General features: G+C 37.9%; 1 protein-coding gene across 2 annotated transcripts; it reads right to left on the bottom strand.

Moving 5' to 3' along the window:
- Nucleotides 1–1,441: 1,441 nt before the first annotated feature.
- Nucleotides 1,442–24,821, bottom strand: WARS1 (tryptophanyl-tRNA synthetase 1). Of its 2 annotated transcripts, XM_065685303.1 has the most exons (12): nucleotides 24,718–24,821; nucleotides 22,774–22,829; nucleotides 19,667–19,883; nucleotides 18,364–18,571; nucleotides 11,579–11,687; nucleotides 10,580–10,699; nucleotides 9,986–10,168; nucleotides 8,614–8,714; nucleotides 7,203–7,315; nucleotides 5,962–6,135; nucleotides 3,818–3,958; nucleotides 1,442–1,912 (listed from the first exon to the last, which is right to left on the bottom strand). In XM_065685303.1, exons 3-12 carry the CDS (start codon nucleotides 19,778–19,780, stop codon nucleotides 1,754–1,756), a joined length of 1,422 nt encoding a protein of 473 aa, XP_065541375.1. In that variant the 5' UTR covers nucleotides 19,781–19,883; nucleotides 22,774–22,829; nucleotides 24,718–24,821; the 3' UTR covers nucleotides 1,442–1,753. The 2 variants fall into 2 exon arrangements, with proteins under 2 accessions (XP_065541375.1, XP_065541376.1); XM_065685304.1 differs by lacking the exon at nucleotides 22,774–22,829 and having other exon boundaries at nucleotides 24,718–24,806.
- Nucleotides 24,822–25,027: the final 206 nt, after the last annotated feature.

Raw genomic sequence — 25,027 nt, 5'->3', positions numbered from 1 at the left:
ATTGTTAAACACTTGTTAGCATGTGGATGCTATGTCTGTGGGTTATAAAGCCACAGTTGCTAGTAAAAATGTACATTAATACATTCAAGTCAATAACATTAGTGATGCAAGCACATGTAAACTGTAAAGAAAAAGACAAAAGCCAAGCACTGCTATTTTCAGCACAAATTTGAAACACATGCAATAGGACCAAATTTGCCATGAGTTTCAGTCTTTTCTTGGTCCCTTGCACAAACATAATGTACATACAGTTTGGCCCACAGGCATTTCCACCTTAGAAATGCAAGGTCACTGCCCGAGAGGATGTGTATGCTGCGTTACAGAACCACTACTGGTGGGAAGGCAGCAGCATCAGCTTCAGCCAGCATGAGCAGCCCAGCATGTTCTCATACTAACAGGCTGATCCAAGGTCTGTTGAAGTCAGTGAGAAGACTCACACTTGAAAATGCTCCCTTAACCCAAGTGTAACCAGCTGACTTCAAAGGTTTACAGTGAAATGAAAAGTGTGCTTTTCTGGGTCTCTTTAAGAGTGCTACAGTCAATATATGTCCACTAGGCTCCACAGTACATAAGCAGCTCAAGCTTAAATCTTTCCCACCTCAAACTACCTTCCTCATATTTTTAAATGATTTGCAAATACCACACACCATGAAAGGTATTTTTATTTGATGTAGATAAGACTACATCTGGGCTAGCAACTTTCTATTCTATATAGAACCAAGATAGATCTAAGTTTGTATTCAGCACTGTACATATCAAACCAAATTAGCCAATAATTTGAATTTTTCGTTCATAAATCATAGCAAAGCCACTGAAGCTCTTTTTAAGAAAGGAGATAATTAAATAGTATGTGAGGTATTTTAACAAAGTATACTTTCTCACTGGAATGCATCTTACAATAAGTACCCCTAATTTAAATGACTTGGTGCAATAAAACAGGACAGTACTAGAAGTATCCAGCAGTTATTTCATTTTCACAGTGTGATTTAACACTTGATATTTTTTATAACTAGAAACAAAAATTTGCATGCCTTTACTACCTTGCACCTGAGAACATTAACAAACTTTACAACCTTACGAGATAACCTCCTCCCTCCAGAAGCAGTCAGACCAGTTAAGTAGCTGCAGAAACAAAAGTACAGTGAGATTTCTGTGACTTGCCCCAGGTCAGAAAGGAAGGCTATAACAAAACAAGTCCAATGCTCTTTCTCTCATGTTCAACTTGCAGATCTCCATTCTTTCTGCATCAGTCCCAGGCCTAAGTACTGTGTAATCTACGCTGTAACGCTCACTATCTTTGTGCGCAGCGTGTTCCCAGTAGCTCAAAAGGACATGCGGTCTACTATATCAAGGTACATAGTGGAAAAGAAAATGGAGTTACTAGTTATTATGTTGAGGTATGACCTCTTACCAATGTATTTAGAACAATTTACAAGTTAGGTTTTATCATCAAAATGGAGCTTTTATTTAATATTTTCAACATGAAATACAATAAAATAACAATGTTGTGCTGAAAGACATGCTTTTCTGCAAGACTGGGCAATTCTATCTTGTATATTCTGATTTTAAATAGCTATAAGTTCCTGTTTTAAACTTTTCCTTACTCTGACATACACGGTAATTAACACATTAACAGCAGTATTTATAAAGCACTGATTGCAGGCTGTACATAACTAGGGAGTGATGACATACAACAGAAGACAACAGTTACTCGGTTTTGGTTTATCAGGTGATAAGTTACATACACATTTCTTCAAAATTCAAAAGCTAGCTTCCGCGGAGTCATGAACTGCTTCACCATTTCATCTGTGATCTGCTTCCGTCTCTCTTGATGAGCTGCTATCAAGGGCTGCAGTGTTTCAATGAGTACCTTCTTCAGCTCCCCTGTGAGCAATTCCCCACTTGTGTATGCCTGTCAAGGAAGTGTTGATTGCTAAATATGGTGCCATATGGAAAAAGACTCATGACAAGTATTGCTTTAAGAGCCTGGCCCTAGCAAATACAGATTTAGATGTCTTAAAAATAAGCACATGCCTCACAAGACTGTGTGGTATCACTTTGAAGATGTAACTTGCAAAATTGCTTGTTGCCTTCTGAAAGATTAAGGCAGCTGTGCAATTTCATATGTGACAAGTTATATGGACTAAATAAGCTACATTCACAAGAATTTAACCTGGAAATCCTGTAATTATTTGGAGGAAAAGGTGTATTTTTCACCCCAGAATCCCAGTTCAAAAAAAGTCACCTTAGGCTTTTTTTTGCAGTAAGTACAAATTCCCACTTTTTTTTTTCCCCTCACTACATTTAGGTATGAGATCAGATGTGATTAAAATACCCTTTTTATAGCAAAGACACTCAGAATCTATGTTCACACTAGTAGTCATGTTCACAGCTGGGAACTCATTCAGTTACTGTGATATTGGAAATATACTTAGCTATAAGCACAGGCTAACTGCTGACGGGTTCAGCCCTGGTCAACCTTGGCTGGGGCAGTTCAGCTACGATATGAAATGGCAATCTTATCTTCTCTTGCCATCAAGCCATTTGTAATACCAATTCAAGCTGTAATTGTTCCTGATGCTCACTCAGCAACAGTAAAATATAGATAACAAGAATGAGCTGAACTGTAACTTCAGTGGTGGTTTTTGGGTTGTGGTTTTGTTTTTTCTGTTTGTTATAAAAACACCAATATTGATTTCTCTGGAAGCTTCTTCTTCTGGTACTGTACCTGAAACAGTCCCGCTAATGCCAGTATAAGCAGTTACTTCATGTTTTCTAATCTGGTTTTGGGGCAACATTGCAGCAAGCTGCTAGTGGTGGTCTAGGCTTTGTGCTCTGCAGCAGTTAGGCTGATAAAGTTGCAGTGACTGGAGACTAATGGCAAACAGCTCATTAAGTCAAATGTGCTCCAGATTTCCATAAGAAATTTACGATGATCTGCACAGGGATGAGCAGCTATCCAACCCTGCTCTTGTGTGGAATTTATATAAAATGATATAAATATACCAGAGGGCTGGAGAAGAATCTGCAGCTGTTGACTTTCTCACAGCTGTTCCCAAAGCTGACAAACCTTTGAGCAACCTGGTCTACTGAAAGGTGTCCCTGTATGTGGCAGGTGGGTTGGAACTAGATGATCTTTAAGGAACCTTCTAACTCAAACCATTCTGTGATTCTATGAAACCAATGTGACATGGGTACTTTCAACTGTGGATACTGCCTTCCAGAGAATGCTTACTGCCTAGTATTGATGACAACCATACAGCTGATGGAAGTGTAGTGTCTTGCTACCAACCCGTGGGGACAGAAGCCTGCCGGACAGGTTTAAGGAAAATGCCACTTACATGAAGCATTTTTTGCTTGGGAACAGAGAATCAATTCCTCATAGCTACTGCGTTTCTTGTAATAAGAAAACACGCAAAACCCTAGCAAGTTTAGTTGTGAAGCTTTTGTACTTTTGCACAGTATATCGGTACGTTGCACATAAGGAACAGGCAGAGTGCATTATACAATAAAAACAACACTAATCCTAAGGTAGCTTCATTTGAAAGGTAGGGGAGATGTTCTACACAGTGTTGGAGATCTTTATGAAAATACTAGGAGTTTATTTATTTTTTTATTTATTAATTTTTAAGAAGAGATAGATTGGCCTGTGATAAAGAACACTGCAAACAAATACAGATATTGAGAGTTGCAAGGGCTGGAGAGTGCAAGAGTAACACCACAATTACCTTCCTGCAGCAAGTTCACAGGAGGACTTGGTTACAGCTTTGTCATTACAATATGGAATGAATATATTATCTTCAACTTGGTAACTTACCTGCTTCAGTTGTTCAAGCCTGTCATCATCTTCTAGGAAGAAAGTCAGGTACATAAAAGATACGTCAACATCACAGTTACCTCCGTACTTCCTATGCTCTTCAATGGTATCTCTGCCTCCTGAGAAGGCATGCTTGTTAATCTGAAACAACATAAAGATTTTATGGTATAATTTCTCCTAAATTCTGCACTGCTCTATTGTAAACAGAGGTGTATCATGATCCTCAAAATTCTATACTAAGGACAAGCTGAAGGGTGAAGGGTAGTGCAAGTTAACGCAGAGCCTCAGGACCAGCACAGGGAGGCAAAAGGTCATTAGAATCCAAAGACAAAAATGGCTATATGTATATTCCTCAGACTGCATAATCAGAATGAAAATGAAGCAAAATTAAGAATAATCCACCCAAGATTCAATCAAAAAAGTTTTAAGTCCCTTTTGCTGAAGCAGTTGTCTCTCAGATAGAATTACAGGAAATGTACTTCATGTAAAGAAAAATTAGATATTCACTTCATCAAGAAATTGATTTTGAAAGAGATGAAGAAGGCATGGAGAATTCTGAAGAAATCCTAGAGAGAACCTTGGCTTCTTCTCTTTTCAGTGAAAAGGAAAATAAGAGAAAGCGAAGTTAAACATTACAGGTCTGGCTAGAATGGCTAAAATCAGAAAATGCCCAATTGTTCAGTATGAAAATTGAATACTTCCTTCCTCTCTCCCCTCTCTAAGCATAGCTTCCTATGGGCAGATGAACTGCACTGGTGATACACCTACTTGCTAATCCCATTCCCAGTAAATTCAGAAGCCACTAGTGTGTTTTAAAACTTTACCCATGTATAGAGTTCTCAGAGCATGCTAATCTTCCTGCAAATTTAAACAAAATAAATCGCCAGGAAAAGGAAAAAAAGGTATTTCTCAACCATAAGTGGAGTTTTCATTTGGCTCTTGTATCTTTTCAGATATCACCATCAACCAGCCAAGAGACACACATACATCTGAAGTAGATTTTTTTTTTCAGTTCTGGTATCTAGGAGCTGTTATAAATTTACAATTTCTGAACATTCTTACTATCTGGATAACTGTCTAGTGCTTTTTTGAATCTTTCTAACCATCGTGTTACAGATGATGTTGTGTGGCAACAAATTCCATGAAAAAATGATGCACTGATGAGTATCTTCAGAAAATGAACTGCCTTCTGCCACATCACATCTATTCTTATATTGCAGGACAGTCTGAAGATCTGTCTCAGTATCTGTAAAACTACGTTTTTACATACTATTTTACACTTGCCTCTCTCTCCTTTACTAGACTTTTGAAAGCCTTGGTATGAAATCTTTTCTGTTATTCATCTCTACAGCTTGCCTTCTTACTAAAGGGAGAGGGATTAAACATAGCATGCCAGATGAAGACACACTGTTTTATATGAAGTGTTTTCTACGTGAATCTCAAGTTTATTTTTTACATATTCTGGCACTTAGTCTTTGACTGAAAGTTTCAACAATCTATTTATAATGATGAACTGACCTTTTCCCTGAATTAGTACAGACAGAATCTAAATAAGACTTTCTAGGAAATCAAATAATTGAGCTGTAATTTGGTGCTGATAGGTGCAATAAGAATAGTTTATTATAATGTTGACATTTATCTCCTTGGATTTCCCAGGAGCTTCTTAGCCTTTCTCAGTATCTAGTTTGTTTTTATCTACTATTACCTGTTAAGTTTTTGAACATCATTACTTTATTGGCCCTAACAATATTTGATCTTTCACTCCAGCTCTATTTCCATAAAGATTTGTTTCTGACAAGCTTCAGAAGCTGAAATAAAACTCAGTTTGTCCTCTGTTACTCAATACTTGACATTATGTTCAGAATTTTTTCTTTATAGCTTTTACACTCCAAGTAGCTAGAATTATTTTTCATTTTTCCAACTTGCACTGTTTGACTAATTGGCAAGGCAAAAGGATATATTTGATAGGCTAGTTAAATTTGCGTGACTCAGCCAATTCCTGAGGAGGATTTGCCATGAAATGTATGGGCAAAAGGATTCAGATATGTTTGAAGATAACATTAGAAAACTGTCATTGTAACCATGAGGACCACCATTCATTTTTGTTACAAAGCTTTTAACTCTCAGGTTTTGTAGGTCCTTACCTTTGTCTTGATTTGTTTGGGTGTATCTGTGAGGAAGATGGAGGAGTTAGGGTCACTAGCACTCATTTTTGTCTGTGCTCCTTGTAGGGCTGGGAAGAAGACTGAATGCAGTAAGGCTGGCTTAGGCTGTCCAATTCTAGGTGCTACATCCCGGGTCATTCTAAAATAAGGGTCCTAGAACAACCATCAATAAAAATACAGAATAAAGCTGAAAAATGTAGTGTAAAAGCTGACTAGTGCAGACTCCTTCATGCTTTAGGAGGTGGTCTCAAAAAAAACCAACCAACAAACTCAAACCAAAAACCCCAAACCCCAATATTTTCCAGAGGAACAAACAAACAAAGTTTCTTTTTTCCATCTCCATAGTTTTCTTATACACATTGATTCCCTCAACTAATAGGTATATTTACAAAGATTTACATGAACTCAAATAGTTGTGAGAATTATGCTTAGTATACCAGTAGATGGATGAAGACTAAGATGCAAGCTTCCTCCCAAAGCGTTTTAACAATCTGCACAGAATCTGAAATAAATCAGTAATCAAGCTGGCAGTGCTGTGCTGATGATCTGACTTAAACCAATTGTAATATTAGTACATAATATTGTGGCTGATGAGTATAATTATGTCACTGACCCTGTGACTAAAATAGCTAAATATTCAGACAGTGCAGACTTTGATTCCTAGAAACAATATTTATTTAAAGTAATGGCACTACCACTGTCATTTGTAGCTGATGTTTTTCCAGTCTCTCTCTATAGATCTAAATTGTTAAGGTTCTGCAGCCTTTTCGGCAAACTACTCCAATGCCTCTTTATTCTTACTGATAGAAGGTTTTCCCCTATGGTTTGATATAAATCTCTTGTGTTTCAAGTTGAGCTCATTAAATCTTGTCCTAATTACCATGGAGGTGGCCAAAGATTCTTCCTAGACCCATGTCAGTATACTTCTGCATAGATTTTAGTGTCTGCTTTCACAGGTGTCAGCTCACTGTGAAATGGGTTGAGACCAAGAAAGATCCAAGACTGGCAAGAATGAGTAATGCACAAATACAGATAGTTGGCTTAGGCCTTCATATTTGTCAGCACACAGAACAACATACTTCTAGCTCTTTCAGCTTCCACCCCAGAAAGATGCTTGCAGGAATGTTTTACAGATGTTCCAACATACCACCATGAAGCTTGAATAGTACATCATAAAAACAAATCCATGAAAAGCAAAATAAGTAATACAATTTTCTTACCTGATCGATAGCACATGGGATAAGACACTGAATGTTCTCCTTGCCATTGAATATCTGTGGAAATGATGAACTGAAAGATGGAGCGGCTTGAATAGCAGGAAAGCTGATCTTTCCTAGGAAACAGTATATTTGGAAAAGCTAAGCAGCCAATATAAGCAATGATAAATAGAGAGAACTTTTTGAAATATGTCAAATGAGCAAGTAAATCATTCAGATACTCAGTTGAACACCAATAGCCATTTTTTCAAGCAGTCTTGCCTTATCTGAGGGAATCTTTTAATCTTTACCTTCTATGATGTCAAAAACCTTCAAAGTAACATAGAAACTAATGAAAGAGCCAGGCTGTGATCACGAATGTTTCAGAAAAGGTTCATCAGCACATAATCTCTTCATCATTGAATTGTCTGCCCTCCCCAGAAATTCAACTGACTATATCATCACCCTGAGCTGCTCTTTTTTGCTTTTAACTCTTTGTGAGAATGACTCTAGAGCTACTTATTAGGCAAGTTCTAAGATCTTAGAATCATTGCTATATGCATGCTATGTTTATGAAGAACCTCAGATATGCCTAGTTTTCTTTCTTATACAGTGCTTAATCACAAGGTGCCCAAGATGCTTCCTTGATCAAAATCCTCCTGAAAGGAAACCAAAGGGCACATTTATCCAAACACGTAATGAAGTCATTATCACAATACCAACTTTTATTAGAGCATGCTTAAAACAAGCAGGAACCTGTTGCTTGGCTACAGTGAAGGCTAAAAGCTGTCACTGGCCTAATGATTGGTCAAAGAACGATGTTAGTGCTCAGGACACCAAGGTTTTAATGCCATATTTGACACAGAATACTTTTTTTAGCCAATGTTATAGAAACCTGCAATTGCAGTGAAATAAATGGAATTCCAACAGAGTTACTTGGCACCTTGATAATTAGGCTTTTGAGCACTCCTTAACTTTTTTCATACATGCATATGCATGCATGTGTGCATTAATATGAAAGAGAAAAACTTCTATATATATTTGGCATAAAAATTTCTAGGAGGCATATAACTCCATTATTAAAAAAAACCCAACCAAACCAAACCAAACAAACAAACAAAAAAAAAAAACAACCCCAAAACAAAAAAACCAAACAAGGGAAAAGAACAGTTCTCTACCTTGGGGATTCAACATTGGTCTTTCATATTTTGCTGTTACTAAAGCTCAAAAAATAGCTATCAATCACACTAGAAATTTCACTGTAAATTGTTTTCTGTACTGAGGGAACCACAATAACACCCTTTTAGAAGAGCCTAGAAACATGGATCTTGCTTTTTCTATCCATTTCGTGATACTAATCCCTTTGAATTATTACTTAAATAGTGCCATAGAGTGTGAAAGCAATCATCACTTCCAGTAACCCATTATTTCCTACCAATGCAATCACTGTCTGTAAAGCCAAAGATTCCTTTCACTTGGTTAAATGTAACATGCTTCTGAACTTTGACGACATTTTTGTAGAATTCAGTACTTGTCCTGTGAGAAATAAAGTAGAAAAATAAAATGAAAAGAGCAGAAAAGTGCAGGCCAAAACTATAAGCTAAGAATGTCAAAAAACTTGCAGGATTAAATCTCACTGTTTCAGATTTTCTGTGGCCCACTGAGATAATAATTACAGAATTATTTACAAACAAGAACTTTATTCCCTGAAAGTTTAATTTATTCTTCCCTCCCCTCAACATTTACTGAAAACATTTTTTGTCACTATTAACTAGGCAGTTAACCCAGAAACACTTTGATTTGGAAATGGTGTCAAAATGCCTCACAGAACCTGAAGTTTACTTATGCTTCTCTGTGAACTAAGGCAATATGAATGGATTATGTCTTCTGTGTTGCTTGGCATCCCCAGTGCGTATCCCATATAGGACACTGCATTTTGTCAAAGTAATAGTAGCTCAAATCCTCCAAATTCTTGTTTTCTACAGGCTAAGTTCCCTGCTTGTATTTCCAAACCAAAAATAGCTCAACAGCTTCTTCCTTTTTTATTTCTGCTGAGGAGCTGAAGCAAAGAAACAGCGATTCTGTTATTCAGCCTTATTCAGCCATAGGGCAGATCTGTGTTAATGACGCTTTTCTAAGGCAAGAAAACCACAGGAGTTAAAGGAAGAAAAGCTGTTTTGTAGGCTCCACATTCTGGGGCTGTATGTTATACAGTTCATCTCTCAAATCTACATTCTCTCATCCAAGTCTTTAGGGATGCTCATTTCCCCACATGGAATAACAAAGCCCACAACTCTGGTTCTGAACTCTGTCATAGAACTTATTACTTGTGAAAAGGCAGTTCCAATAGACACTTTTTCTTAAATCTTCATTAAACTTTACTCAAACTCCAAATAATGATCTTGCATGCTCTATTATTAAATTAATTAACCACAGTTGCTGAAATGCCTTTTGTTAACACGTGGAAGCACACCACAAAGATTTTGATACAGTGTTAAACAAAGCAATCTGGAGGTTTCTCGGAGGTTTAAATATTTTCACAATTTAGCTGGTTTAATATGTTTTTCATAATTTAAAGCACTGCATACACAAGTATTTTTTAATATGTTATACAGGAGAATGGACGATACTATATACACAAAATATTAGACAGCCAAAAAATTAATTATGTTTCTATTGTAAGTATTGTAAAACTTGTCTTGAAGCTTTCAAATTTAGACACATTTATCAAAACATTGCTGGCTGTCAAAGTCGGAGAGAAAATAAAGGCATTTCTTCATTAGAGCACTAAAGAAATTTATACTTACCCCAAATAGTCTAAATCAGAAAATATAAAGGTTTTATTGACGTCAAAACCACATGCAATGATGTCTTTTGCATTTTCTTTAGCATACTCATATGCCTTCTCAGCTGTCATGTCCTTCCATAGATATTTCTCATCATCAGTTAACTGTATAACTAAGGGAACATCAAATACTTCTTGCAGCCACCTAATAAAAGCAGGAAGATTTTATCTCAAAGTAAGTTAAAATGAAAACGTTAAGTCATGCAGCTATATTTATACATTGAAACAGAAGTGTATAAAGAGGCCTGCTTCTCTTCTTTGTATGCATATGCAGTTGTTGATGTGAACAGAAACAGCATTATAGAGCAATGTTATCAAGTCTCACCACAAATTCATTTTTAAGAAGAGCAGAAATTCGAAGGGATGCCACAGGGCTAAGAGTGCAAGGCAGAGGGCTTCAGGGCAACACAGGGATAATGATAATTTTAATGAAAAGGTAAGATTGCATTGTTTAAGTTCATTAATATTCAGCTCACGTAAGGGGTTCCATAAACCATGTTCAATATTTCCTTAGGAAAAAACGTTTTGATTAACACAAATAGTAGAAATAACTTACTTTGTGAACACAAATGGGATAAGATGACCAACATGCATTGCCTGAGAGGATGGCCCTCTGCCTGTATAAAGGTAAAAGGACTTCTTATTTTCATAAGCATCAAGGATTTGGTCCATATCTCTAAAGAAAAAACAGAGAAAACAGATGCAACTCTTTAGGAAGAAACATCACAGCAAAAAGCTTCTATTCAAAATCTGACTGCTTCTGAAGCCAAACACACTTATAAATAAAATATGGTATGTTAAATGTCCTAGAAACAAAAGGGTTTTGTTTGTTCATTTTTTAATTTATGTATTGTCTCCTTCAGACTTCAAGAAAATAAAGAAAAAAAAATTAAAAATTAATATTTAAATTAAATAGAAAATGTATAACTTTTGGAGTTACTTAATTGGATAATAATTTCTAAAGCCTAATTAAAAGAGCTGGAATAATTTCTCAAGTAGGTTCAAACAACCAGCTTGGTATCTGGTGGCGGCTATGCCCTGGATCCTGCTTGGGCACTTAGCTGAAATGTGCTAGCAGCCATGTGTGCTAACAATTAAACAGTGTAGATGACTGGCAGATTGGTGCTTAAGATTATTCCCTAAGTCTTTTTTATATAACAATACAGATGCTCAGGTCCCACAGGCCATGTCGACCCTTGTTTAAATCAGCATTGACACCATATGAGCCCTTAAGTTCACTGCTAGAACAATGCTTTTGTCTGGCTGCTAACATAGAATCAAAGTGAAACCTGTACAAAGCAAAGGTCCTGCGCACATTTCTTCAATCTGGGATTAGTGAGGACACATCAGAAACAAATGTAATCAGAAACAAATGTAACCAGGGGCTTCAAATGTTGACAGTAGAAATCTGCAGTAGTTGCTAACTTCAAATGACAGAGTTGGTTTTCCTTGTTATAGAAGAACATAGCCTTTTGCTAGTCACAGGTTTCCTCCCAGAAATGCTTACAGAAAGCCTAATAGGACCTCTCTGAATGCTAAACCAAGAAAAACTCACCTGTGAGAAAAAAAGATTCCTCTACGTAGAAAGCGGTGAGGTTTTTGCCCAATAGCTCTTTCTATTCGATTGATCAGGTCTGTGTCAATTTTACTGCTGCCAAACCGAACTACAATCATAAAATGTAAAAAAAATTAAAGCGTAGCACACTTGCAACCAGATCTTGGATCACCAAGAACATACCGATGCAGCCTAGATTAAAAAGAACATCTTCACATCTCAGGTAAAAAGACTGGATTTTCCTGATTCTTGCCTGAACTCCCAGTAGTTATTCGTCCCTAGAAATAACTCTATGCCAGGAGACCCAATCCATTCACAATATGTAGTACTACTCTATCCATTACTGATTATAACTGCAGTCTCCTTACAGCAGAAGTATTGATATTCAGCACAAAAAATATTACAAAGAAACATATTTAGGTCAATAACTTGGCCTAACTAAGCCATAGGATAAAAGTAGCTGTGAGGCTCTGAATGTCCCTCTGTTGATGTCTAATTTTTCATGCTTTTTTACTTGTCAACCCCAAATACTCTTCTGCAAACTTCATTCTGCTTTCATATGGATATGATTACAGACACTGCTCCCCTCAAGAGGCTTAAAAAGGTAATGCATAATACTCTTCATGACAACCAAGCAGAAGTTGTTACTTGGTGGTTCAGGAAATCAGCTGATTAATAAAACATTTTCAGATGTAGTAATTTCATTCAAAAAAGGTTTTGACAGAGTGGAATAACAGTATTTTTTCCTATTCCAAATTGAACTGGGGAAGCCTTTTATTTCTTCAGTAAAGTTTCCTATACTCCAGTCCCATTTCTTGGACCCTAATAAGCAGGTCAATGCTCTGTGATTTGGATTTGATAAACTTTTGATAAAATCAAGACAACAATCTTCTCTTTGCTACTATTGTGCGCCATGCAGCATTGGAGCAATTTACACTTTTAATTACCGGAAATGCCAAAGTATTCAAGAGAACAAAACAGAGACCCTGGATGTAAAGATAACATTTTAAACGCACAAAATATCTAAATCCATCTCTTACTAAAGAGAGACTGCGCTGGCAAATTCCATGGTTATAAGACACGCACCCACATGGGAAAAGCAGTACAGGTCTTCCTGACTATAACAGAAAACAATCATTCCACAGGGGCATATCACTGACACTTGATAAATTTCAAATATCTTGACAGTTTCCCTAAGGAAATTGGAAACAGAGAAATTAATTTTAAACCATTCATTATGCAGCTAGTAAATTATGGCTTACAGAACTACTTAGCTCTGCTCTGTTGAAGACAGCATGTTCCTAAGTTTTCTATTATTATTTGTTTCTTGGGTTGTTTTTTTTTTTTTTTTTTTTTTTTTTTTTTTTTTAAAGCCAAAAGCCAGCGACATTAAAAGCCTTCCTGCAGGAATATTGTAATTAACAAAAATGATTACAATTATTGTATTTATAATTATTAATATTTGTTGAACAGGTAGGCTTTTAATGTTACATCCTAGCACATGGCAACAATCCCTAGCTGGACAGTGCAATGGTTTACATCACTGGACAACAGAGAGACAGACTGATTCTAGCTGGAGGCAGAGCTCTTTACTTGTGCTGGTTACCCAGTGTACTACAAATCATTTTACAAAGGAAATTAACCCACTGAGGGAGCAAGGAATATTAAGCACATTGGTGTAACTTGAAAGTAAATATTCAGATACAACTTCTGTATTATAGTAATTTCTTTCCCAGAAAAGGGAAAGAGACCTTTGATCCCTTTACAGCACAGGTTCTCTAAAAACAACTTGAAGGCTATTTGAAGTTCATCAAGACTTTACATACATCTCAAAAAAAGACTATTTAAAACCATGACCATCCCAATCACTGCAACTGCAGTGTTCCCTAGGGACTATGAGGGATGGGACAGAAGAATCAGACCAATATGTACCCTGGGGACTGCAATGCAGAAAAGCTCTAAGCACAGGGAATTCCTCTTCTACACTCTGGCTGACAATGGGGATGTGTGTTTAAGTTTGTTACAGGAACTGTTTTTTAATTTTGTTATATGAACAACCTTTCACGAACAAAAAAAATCAGGAATCCCCACTGAAATACTCAATTTTGACAGAAGAGTGTTAATGTATCCAATTTGAACATCAACCTGGAGGTATGCACTTCTGCTGTTCCAGACCCTCTATATCCATTTAATTTTCTTATAGAATTACTGGTTTTGCACAACATTAATATAAGGCTTTGCATATACAATAAAATTTGAAGTTAGTAGGAATTAATTCCTAAATGGGAGGGAAAACTAGGAATATTAGCACAGAATGATTTGGGTTGGAAGGGACCTTTTAAGGTCATCAGTCCAACCCTGCCTGCAGTAAGTAGGGACATCTTCAAGCAGATCAGGTTGCTCAGAGCCATGTCCAGCTCAACCTTGAATGTTTCTAGGGATGTGGAATCTACAGGTTGCGCTCTCGGCAACCTGTCCCAGTGTTTTCATAACCCATACTGTAAATTCTTTCTTCATTATATCTAAATCTACCCTCTTTAAGTTTAAAATCATTGCCCATTGTTGTATTGCTACAAACCTTGCTAAAAGGTTTGTCCCCATCTTTCTTGTAAGCCTCCTTTAAGTACTGAGAGGCCACAATAAGGTCTCCCTGGAGCCCTCCTTTTCTCTATGCTGAACAACCCAACTCTCTCAGCCTGTCTTCATAGAAGTGCTCCAGCCTCCAGCCTTCTGATCATCTTTGTGGCCCTTCTCTGGACCTGCTCCATTTCTTTCCTGTTCTGAGGGCTCCAGAGCTGGATGAATTACTCTACGAGGCGGTCTCACCAGAGCATAGTGGAGGGGCAGAATCACCTCCCTCTACCTGCTGGCCACATTTTTGATGTAGCCCAGGATATGGTTGGCTTTTTGGGCTGTGAGGTCACATTGCTGGCTCATGTACAGCATTTCATTCACCAGTACCATCAAGTTCTCTTCAGGTCTGTTGTCAATTCCCTCATCCCCCAACCTGTCTCGATACTGCGGGCTGCCTAGTTCAGGCACAGTACCTTGGCCTTGTTGAACCTCATGAGGTTCACAACGACCTGCTTCTTGAGCTCGTCCAGGTCCCTCAGTCATGCCCACCACACCACTCAGCTTGGTGTCTATACCATTATCCAATGGGAAATGAGTTCTTGCTTAGAATTGTTCATTCACTCCAGATGAATCAAGCAGGGTATCATACTGACCCATTAAAATAAATGTCACTAAAAAAGACAAATGCTCATACATGGCTCAGCAACCACTGCTTTAATTCATATGTTTTCCAAGCATTATCATATGTGTTTCTCCTAAGCAAACCTTAATTACTGAATTAATTTCTTTCTAGCAAATAAAAGGCATTACAAAATGGGAAACTAACTATAGTCTGGATGAATGCTAAAAAGAGAACAAATGAACATGAAAATGTTTGATTCAGCAGAACAATAGCAGCTGGTAAGAGGCTAATCTCACAGAAACAGAAAACATAAGGTTTATGAGCTAGCCCCAGGTTAATAAGCTAGCCACCCCAGAAATATTTGTATATTGTCATGGAAAGTGGTTAAAAAGTCTGTGATATATAGAGCACTTCACTGGAAATGCCTAAATATCTTAATTAAACAAACATTCACAGGCTGCACAACTCCCATTTCTTTGCCCATCTTCATCTTCCTGGTTAAAAAATAGGGTAATTTTTTCCTACCCATTTCCTCTCATGAGGGAGTTCAAAACATTTTAGGCTTTCTATCTACAAAGAATCTGCTTTCTAAACAGCTTCTGACAAGGACATAGTCTCTACTCCTTAACAAACTTTTAAAAAATTCTTAGCATGCTTTTGATCTCTAGTGTTTTTACATTAGTGTTTTATTAGCTTTTACCAAAAGATAGCTTTCAACTTGCTGTATGTAAGAAGTTCTGAGACCTGCCATATTTAAAAGCATATTTGCATTTTCTGAAAATTTATTGTGTACTCTTCCTCTTTGCCATTGCCATATTGTATTTGCATACAGGAAACTAATACCCTACTATTTATTATACAGTAACTTTACTGATCAGGCCAGTACAGACAGAACAGTCACAGCAACTGGGAGAGGCTCCTGGGGCTGGAAATGCTACTCCTACCTTAAATAAGGGCAAGAAGAAGGAGCTGTGGAACTACAGGCTGGCCAGCCTCACCTCAATCTCTAGGAATGTGATGGAGCAAATAATCCTGGAAACCACTCCCAAACATTATTAAGGACATGAAGATGACTGGGAGTAGTCAGCATGGATTTATGAATGCAAAATCATGCTAGATCATAGAATCATAGAATAGTTAGGGTTGGAAAGGACCTCAAGATCATCTAGTTCCAACCCCCCTGCCATGGGCAGGGTCACCTCACACTAAACTATCCTGCCCAAGGCTTCATCCAGCCTGGCCTTGAACACTGCCAGGGATGGAGCACTCACAACCTCCCTAGGCAACCCATTCCAGTGCCTCACCACCCTAACACGAAAGAATTTCCTCCTTATATCCAGTCTAAACTTCCCCTGTTTAAGTTTTAACCCATTACCCTTCATCCTGTCACTACAGTCCCTGATGAAGAGTCCCTCCCCAGCATCCCTATAGGCCCCCTTCAGATACTGGAAGGCTGCTATGAGGTCTCCACGCAACCAGATCAACCTAATAGCCTTCCGTGATGATATGACTAGCCTAGTACATGAGGCAAGAACAGTGGATATTTTTTATCTCAACTTTAGTAAGGCTTTTGACACCATCTCCCATCTCATTCTCATAGCTAACTCATGGAGTGTGGACTACATATGCGGATGGTAAGCTGAATTGAAGAATTCAGCTGAATTGGCTGAACTGCCAAACTCAAAGGATTGTGACCAGCAGCACAAAATCCAGCTGGAGCCCAACATTATTTGTGTACCCCAATAGTATTGGCTACTGGGGATAAGACTATTTAACACCTTCATTAATGATGTGGATGATGGGATAGAATACACCCTCAGCAAGTTTGTGGATATCGCCCAATATTGGGAGGGGTAATTGACACAACAGATGGTTGTGTTGCCATTCAGAATGACCTTGGCAGGGTGGAGAAATTGCTGACAAGAATTTAATGAAGTTCAACAAAACAGAACACAAAGTCCTGAACTTGGGGAGGAATAATGCCATACACTCGTACAGGCAGGGGGCCAACTGGCTGGAAAGCTTAGCACAGAAGGACCTTAGGGTCCTGATAAGACAAAGAATTGAACATAAACCAACAATGCAGTTTTGTGACATTGGAAAGTCAAACGCTTTATGTGCTGCTTTAGGAATAGCACTGCCATAATGTCAAGGGAGGTGATCCCTTCCCTCTCCTCAGCACTGATGAGACATATCTGGAGCACTGGATCCAGTCCTGGGCTCCAGCTTAAAGAGGAAAGTGAATCCAGCAAAGGACCATAAAGAAGAAGAGCATGGAGCATCTGTTGTATGAGGAGAGGCTGAGAGAGCTGGGATTGAGAGAGCTTGGGGAAGAGAAGGTTCACAGAATCACAGAATCACAGAATCCCAAGGGTTGGAAGGGACCTCAAAAGATCATCTAGTCCAACCCCCCTGCAAGAGCAGGTTCAGGTGGGGTCTTATCAATATGTATAAATATGTGATTAGGGGAGGTGTGGGGAGTAAAGAAAACAGCACCAGACTGTTCCCAGTGATGCCCAGTGAAAGGCCAAGAGGTAACGGGCACAGTTTGAAATAAAAGAAATTTCATTTAAACATATGAAAAAAATTCATACTGTGCATATGGTCAAATACTGGAACAGGCTGCCCAGGAAAATCATGGAATCTCCAACCTCGGAGATAATAAAATTCCTACTGGGCAGGGTCCTAAGCAACCTACTTTAGTTGACTCTGCTTTGAGGTTGGGGGTTGACTAGACAACCTGCAAAAAAATCCCTGGCAACTAACTGCTTTCTATCACTTGCAATATTCAGCTCACTGAATTACCAGCATGGTTGATAATGTAACACACAAAGCTCTCTCATTCACCTCTCTGCCCTCTGCTTATGTTCAAACACAAAACAAAAATTATATGGGTGTTCATGTCCAGTGCTTAGCTAACAGAAACACTCTTTCCAAAATACCTTCAGGCTGTTTTGCTGTGCAAACGTATACTTAAGTGCACCTAGGATAACCATTTGAGAAAAACATCCCTTTCAATTACATAGTGCTTTCAGCACTTTTCTTCTGTTTGAGTAAACACAAGCACACTGGCACCTTTCTGTGGTAAACAAACAGATTTTAGGTGGCACAAAAATATCCTTTATCGTAAGATCAATCAGATGTCTATTTCTTGGCCAATATCTTTTATTGTTATTTTAAAATGGGGAGGAAGAAGAGGAAGTTTATCAATAATGAGCAGTAACTGTTTCACCACCTGAAGTTGCTGGGTTAGCATTCTCTGAAAAATTTCCAACACATCACTTGAACAAGCAAAAAGACTCACCCACCAAATTCCCCAATCTGCTAGTAGTGCAAGTAAAAACCCTTAGGCTAACCCACCATTCTAGGGTAGATCAAAAGTTCATACATATACACACGTACACAAACAATTACTGGGAAGAAAGGCATTGCTGTGAGGCTTTAACATGGCTTTAGAGAACTGATTTACAGTGACATCATGATAGTCATGATGGTTTTGATCAGGATTTTTTGTGATCCCTTGCTGTATTTGTGGTCATTAGGATCCCTTAGCTTAAATTCCTTAGTATCAGTAAAGAGAGAGTTATACCTATGAGTTTATCATAATCCACGCCTTTAGCATTTGAAGTCTGCACTGTCCAGGGGTCCACAAAATCTTCACCCTCTTCTTTAGTTGTTCCATTGTTTATTAATACAAGATCTCTTGGAGGCAAGCCTGCCTGATAATCTTGTCCTGTTGCTGATTTATATGACAGTTTTAATGATAATAGCATCCTCACTGCTGCATCAATTTCATCCTGAATAAAGGAAAAAAACCCGTTTGCCTTGACATACTTAAGATAGGTAATTACATTAATGTCCTACCCTTTTAAAATCCTGCATCCATGCTTTGACTTTAACTGCATTATTCATAAACTCTAAGTTTTTGTTTACATGTTTGCAGCGTTACTACCAAAGGCAGAAGAAAAGCAAATAGCAGGTAACCATTTCCTACTTCACAGAATTTAGAGCATCACTACTGCCAAGATATTTAAAGCACCAGTCTCACTTTTCAGTTTCTGCCTGAGGGAAAAAGAAAATGCTTGCCCTCTTTTCAGGGGTATAACAAACTTAACATTTTACGTACAAATTATTAAGATACATAACTTCTTGTCTAATTTACTTTAAAATGCTTTTAGTGGCTCACCTTAAAATTGTTCATTAAAATTAACTGACAAACTTGAAGACAAACTAGAAAAAAAGTTCTTCATAACTTCCATGGTTATGACCTTTTAAATACAAGGCTATTGTAATATTTCATGCAGGTAATAAATAATAGATAACAAAAATATATAAATACTTGACTCCCCATTTTCAAGGCTTACTCCCACAGGCAATACACTAAGAGAGCCCATATTAAAACTGAACTCTCTTTGCCAACATAGTGATGACAGAACAGGGAACTTAAAATTAATGGCAAACTACTAGATTAATTAACCGAAATTAACCAGGGACTGTCAGTACAGTTACAGAAAGACATATTTACTAGTGTGTACAAATACAACTGAAGGAAAAGATTTTAATGAAGCGTCTAAAACCATTGAAAAATGCAAGTGATACAAATTTTACTTGAAAACCAAATACCCTGGATCCCGTCACAGTATGCCAAGTGGCTAAAGCAGACTTCTAAGCCTTTGACTTTCTTTTCTTAATTCAGGAGTAAAAAGTGCTCTTGCTAGTGACTATCTTGCTCCAGGTATGTCTACAGTTCACAAAATGGACATAAATGCTTTTTAAAAGATTTTTTTCTTACTGCAATACAAAAAAGATCTTAGAACAATCATATTCTTCAGCATTCTTAAAGGCAGACCTAACTTGGAAAAGGATGGGTTCAAAACATGAAACAGAAATACCTTTGCTGCTTTTCCTGCTTTCAGTGCTCTGACTTTCTCTCCTTGTTCAGTTACTCTTTCAAACAGCTGAAGCGGACTTAGAGATTTCAAATCACAGTTTGGACTATCGGCCATTTTGCCAGACTGCAAAAGATCTGTTTATTTACAATTCAAGTAAATTTACTGTCTTCCAGTTCTTTGGCTTGTAGATTCCGAACAGCAGCAACAACAAGGAAAACTGTAAGGCAAAAAATAGTGTATTTTATTCTTTTGTGTTTATCTTGCCAACTAGAAGAACAGAATAAGAGTACAAAAACTATATTGACCTAATTCTATTCATGTCAGATGGATAAATGTGGAGGCATCAACACAATAAGCTTCAATTTCACACAGAAATGGACCAAGACTGACAAGAGTACCTAATAAATTTAGAGATCACTCTTAATGCTGTCTGTTTTTAACACTAGAACACCTTTTCAAAGTCAAACTCCTGCCAAAAGTAAAAATAATTAAATATATTATGATTCAGAGCATCGCGTAACAGTTGGTAGAGGTTATCCTAATCCTTATTAGTTAATGGTTTTGCACAACTTGATATCCTGTCAAATTCTGAATGATGAGATTTTTATGACTGTCATATAGAATTTTGTCTTAATATATGTAATGTAGTACTTCAGCTCAAAGAAAGATACGCAAGAGAAAAGCTTAGTCATCTTTACTGCTTTCCTCTAGAGGTTACAAAACACGTCAATTATTAGTGAGAAACGCTGCTTTCCAAAAAATCCTTGGGTATGCAACAGGCTATAAATTTAAGGAACTATTTTGTTTCTCAGCAGAGCATGGGAAAAGTCATAGGAGGTGGTTTAAGATGATGAGGTAGCAGAGAATAATAACACAGCAGCCTTCCTATGTCTAACATATACACTTTGTTCACTGGAGCTTCTTAGCACGGAGTGTGCCCATGATTCCACAAACGGGCTTCTCTTCCAGGCTAATATCATTGTACATATTAACAATAACACCATCTCAAAGTTTCTTACCAGTCTAGTAATTAACAGTGACTGAGATTTTGGTAAACTACAACTGCACAGTTTACAGTACACTAACAGAGAAAGTACAGGAAGTTAAATAATGCTGTTTTGTTAAGTAAGCATACTTAACATAAAACATATGTCAAGCATAAACATACTTAACACCAACGTACTTAAAGCGTAACGTTTTCTTATCAAAAGCACTAAAATAATTTTCATTCTACCTCAGAAATATCTTGATCTTTTTCCATCAGTTGTAATCTAAAATATTATAAAAAGCTCTGCTGTACTTAATTTTAATGAATACACTGAACACCTCTTAGTAATTTCCAAAACACAAATGCCTGTAATGTGGATTGCATTGAATTTACTCATACTTTACTACATATGCCTCCCATAAAGGTTGGCACAGCAGTTACTGGTATCCCAGAAATTTCTTCCTCTTTCTGAGGTTATCTGATAAACTGCCTTCAGATGACCTCTGATCTAAAAATAGAGTTTTATTTATGTGTAAGAAATCCAGTGAATGTTAGTAACCTGCTAGGAATAAAAATCCACTTCAACTGTAAAGTAAGAATTAATCATCTTAAAAAATCATTATTTTCAGAAATTATTCGTGCTCAGCAGCTCTCTGTACAAAATGATGAGTTCTTTAGAACTACAGATGCTCTAAATTTTTTTCATAAAAATTCAAGCATCATGCTGTTTAAATACTCAGAACTGAGGATAAACAAGCATTAACTTGATAGGCAAAGAGAATTTTAAAACCATTATGGTTCTGGTTATAGTGAGCTTGCCATATTTACACAGAAGAAAATAAGTGTTAAAAATGGGTAAGGAGGATACCATCTGTCCGAAAAACAACATTGTAAGTGAAACTGCAACTATCTCAAATGAATCCATTTGGGATGAACATATCATAATAACAAAGTACGTAGGGAAGCACAGAGTGAATTATAAAAGAATTTCATAAACTATCAAAATGAGGTAACAGTGCAGATCCTAATGACAAAAGTACATTTTCCATGAAAACTATCACTGCGAGTTGTCCAGTGTTGTGAAGTGCTGCCTCACAAACTGATGTGGTCGATTTATGCAATCGCCCAAGCTACTGTATAGCTTTTTTACCTGAGGAAAGAGATGTCATCTTAATTCATAAATTTATGCTTATTTTACCCGCACTGTACTCAGACATGATAGTGACAAATGCAACAAAAGGTAATTTCATTCTGAGTTGCAAACAGTTGGGTGTTGGAGTGTTTGCTGTCATGGCATGGTTTAGTGGTGGACTTAGCAGTTCCAGGGTAAAGGTTGGACTTGATGACCTTAAAGGTCTTTTCCAATGTAGTTGTCTATGATTCTATGCTCATGTCTATGAAGGAAGAACTCTGTGCCCATGTAAAGTCCTACTGACTTGTAAAGGATTATGTCTCACTGGAGACACTCCCTAGCATATTATGAACCCATTGCTATGCATGGAGCATGACTAGACTGAGTTACAAGATACATACATAAGTGACTCATATAAGCTGTTAATAAAAATACATGTTCATTTGGCTCCCTTTTCCCAGAATTAAAAAAGAAGAAACAAAAGCATGCCCCAGCTGCATTAGTTGTTCACCAGTATTTCAAAGCCTTCCTTCTACAAAAATAATCAGCCTAATCACAACCTTGGTTATATTTACACAGTATATATTTAAAGGCTGTAAAAAGCCTTCACCTGCTTAGAAAACTTACACAGGTTGATTTGGTAATGTGCTGGTTACCAAAACATATCTGTCATTAAGGCTCTGTTTGTCAGACAGCTGCGCCATTCCCAGATTTCACCTTCAGTTTAATACCCCAAGGAAGCTAAGAAGCATATCTGTCCACTTGCTAATTTAATTCACTTAGTCTATTAACACTGATACCATATTGGGCTTACATAATTGACTAAAACAAGACTAATGTATTATCAGTAATACTTAAGTATTACTTAGTTTTTAACCTAATCTCGATCCTTTCAAGTCTGATTATTTGCAGTTTGACTTCATTATTCTGAAGAGGTGATCTGAAGCATATAAATAATTCTCTGATGTATTCCTGCAGTTTACTTACATTCTTTTATTTGGATACTAGCGTTTTCCTCTTTTTCATGAGCACAAGCTATTTAACTGGAAAAGAGTAAATTTATATTAGAAAATGTTTATGAAGAATTACATCCTTTCTGTAGGAATATGCCAGTTATATTTACTAGCCTCAAATTTTACGAAAGAAATAAGAATTAACCTTTGGTGGAGAACAAATTGTGATTTGGTGTTTTAACTTAATTCCTGAATGCACATTCTTACCGACAGATTGCATCCGCTCAGAAAGGCTGAAATGGCAGAGTTGAAACTGCGCACACATAGCGGAGAGTGGTGAAAGAGAAAGACTCTTTAAAGATCTTGAAATATTAGGGATTTAAGCTGAGCAAAGTATCACAAAATACGGTGCATTTTCATTAAGAAGCAGCAAAAGTTATCTAGTCACTGCAACAAGAGATAAGGATATTATGATTACAAAATGTAAAAGATATTGACTGCCACATAAAACTTATCTCTGTTTGCCTCAGTACCGTCCTTACTTGCTGATGGAATTCAAGCCAGGAATTCAGTAATATGGAATAGGCCTGTATCTTTTGATATCCATAACTGCAATTGTGAACTGCTTACAAGAACATTTGGATATTCTGCAATTTATCAGGACTTTTTTTTTCTTGCTCTCTTATTGATATTATAAAAGCCAGCAGTTAGATCCTGCTGGTTTTAGACAGATGTGTCTAACATATAGACACAGTATCTAATTGCTGTGCTAGGCACATTAGATACTGTATGCAGACAGATTTCAAGGGAAAACATAATACAAGAGAACCTGAGAATGGACTACTAGGATATTCAGGACCAGTCTTAAATGAACTTAAATGCCTCAGCACAGTTTCACAGTGTGAACTTAAAAGCCAAGAATTGTGTGCTTTTTATACTTATGCAATGCATAGTAACTTGTAAGGGGCACTGCTCTTGTGACTGTTTCACAATATTAGATCATGATGAGACAAAATAATATCTCAAAAATAATCCTTGGCATAGATATCAGAAAACAACTATGTCCTCCTCTCTTTCCAGCTGGGTGACAATCACAGTTCTATGATAATTTTCACTGTTTCCTATCTGATTTGGTAAGTTACAGACCAGAGAATCAAAGATCAGGGCTTCACATTATGTTAAGAAAAGCTTTTTCATGACAAACATTCCATGAAAGAGAACAGCACTACAGAAGGCCTGAAAAGGTTTTCATGATGAATGAAAGAATGTGAATTTAAGTCTGACCACACTTATGTTCCTGAAAACTGTTCTGCCTCCTGGAAATAAAAAATGAAAAGTGAAATTAAAGCAGGTAGCATGCACACAGATGTTGTGAGAAAAATACCTTAAGTACTCCAAAACAGGCTGCCTTTTATAGTAGCCCTACCTTCGCAGCCATGGCAATCATCAACTTCTGTATGAAAACACTAAAGTGTGCAAGGTGATTTCCTGAGATGATAATATGGCCACTCAACCACTCTAATCTTTAGAAAGTCCAATACGAATCTCTACTGTCCCACAACTGTTAAGAGCTAAGCTCTTGTGCAGGGATGATCATGCATGACATTAACCAGCAAGCTAATGTTTCTAACCTGCCAACCCTTCTCTACCACACACGCCTGCCCGGCCAAAGCAAAGGTCCTCGCCTGCTCGGGCTGGGCCGCATTTTCCAGTGACCAGAAACCCCGGTCCCCGTCACTCGCCAGGGAAAAGGGCTTTTTCTACTGCCGTACCAGAGACGTAGCCACGGGGGCTGCGACCACGCAGGGAGCGCAGGAAAGAGCCCTCAAGCATACAGACGTGCCGCGGAGAGAAGGTGCCCAGCAGAGACCCCCGCTCCCAGCACACCGTATCGGCCACGGGGCCGCAATAACCGCCCCGAGAGCCCCTGTCCCGCCCGGCTGTGTCGTTGAAGCCCCAGGCCCGGCCCGGCGCTCACCTCCCGCCGGAGCTCAGCCAGACCCCGCTCCGCTCCGCTCAACTCTCCCCTGTCACTGCCATTGCATCACACCCCACCGGCACGGCACTCACCGCTCCCGGCTGGGAAACGCGTGCCCGCGGAACCATTGCCTCTCACTGTCTTCCTACTTTCTAGAGTCACCAACTAAACGAAACCCCTCTACATCGCCTGTAACGGTGGGAGAAGAGCTCTCGTGCGCACAGAGAACCGCAGACTAACGACTGCTCTTCCCAAGAAGCGGTCCCTACTCAAAAACTGTTACACGTGGAACAGTTTGAACGGAACGCCT

Source organism: Lathamus discolor, chromosome 6, assembly GCF_037157495.1.
Source record: "Lathamus discolor isolate bLatDis1 chromosome 6, bLatDis1.hap1, whole genome shotgun sequence".
Taxonomy (NCBI): Eukaryota; Metazoa; Chordata; class Aves; order Psittaciformes; family Psittacidae; genus Lathamus; species Lathamus discolor.
This window is presented reverse-complemented; position numbering and strand designations above follow the sequence as displayed.

What these genes read in the sequence shown, in the direction of transcription:
- WARS1 (XM_065685303.1), bottom strand. Translation starts at nt 19,780, where the DNA reads ATGGCCGATAGTCCAAACTGTGATTTGAAATCTCTAAGTCCGCTTCAG. An exon ending in GGATTATGATAAACTCATAG is followed by an intron (nt 11,688 to 18,363) that starts GTATAACTCTCT and finishes TTATGATTGTAG; the next exon opens with TTCGGTTTGGCAGCAGTAAA. An exon ending in TACAGACAGTGATTGCATTG is followed by an intron (nt 7,316 to 8,613) that starts GTAGGAAATAAT and finishes ACTGTTTCCTAG; the next exon opens with GAAAGATCAGCTTTCCTGCT.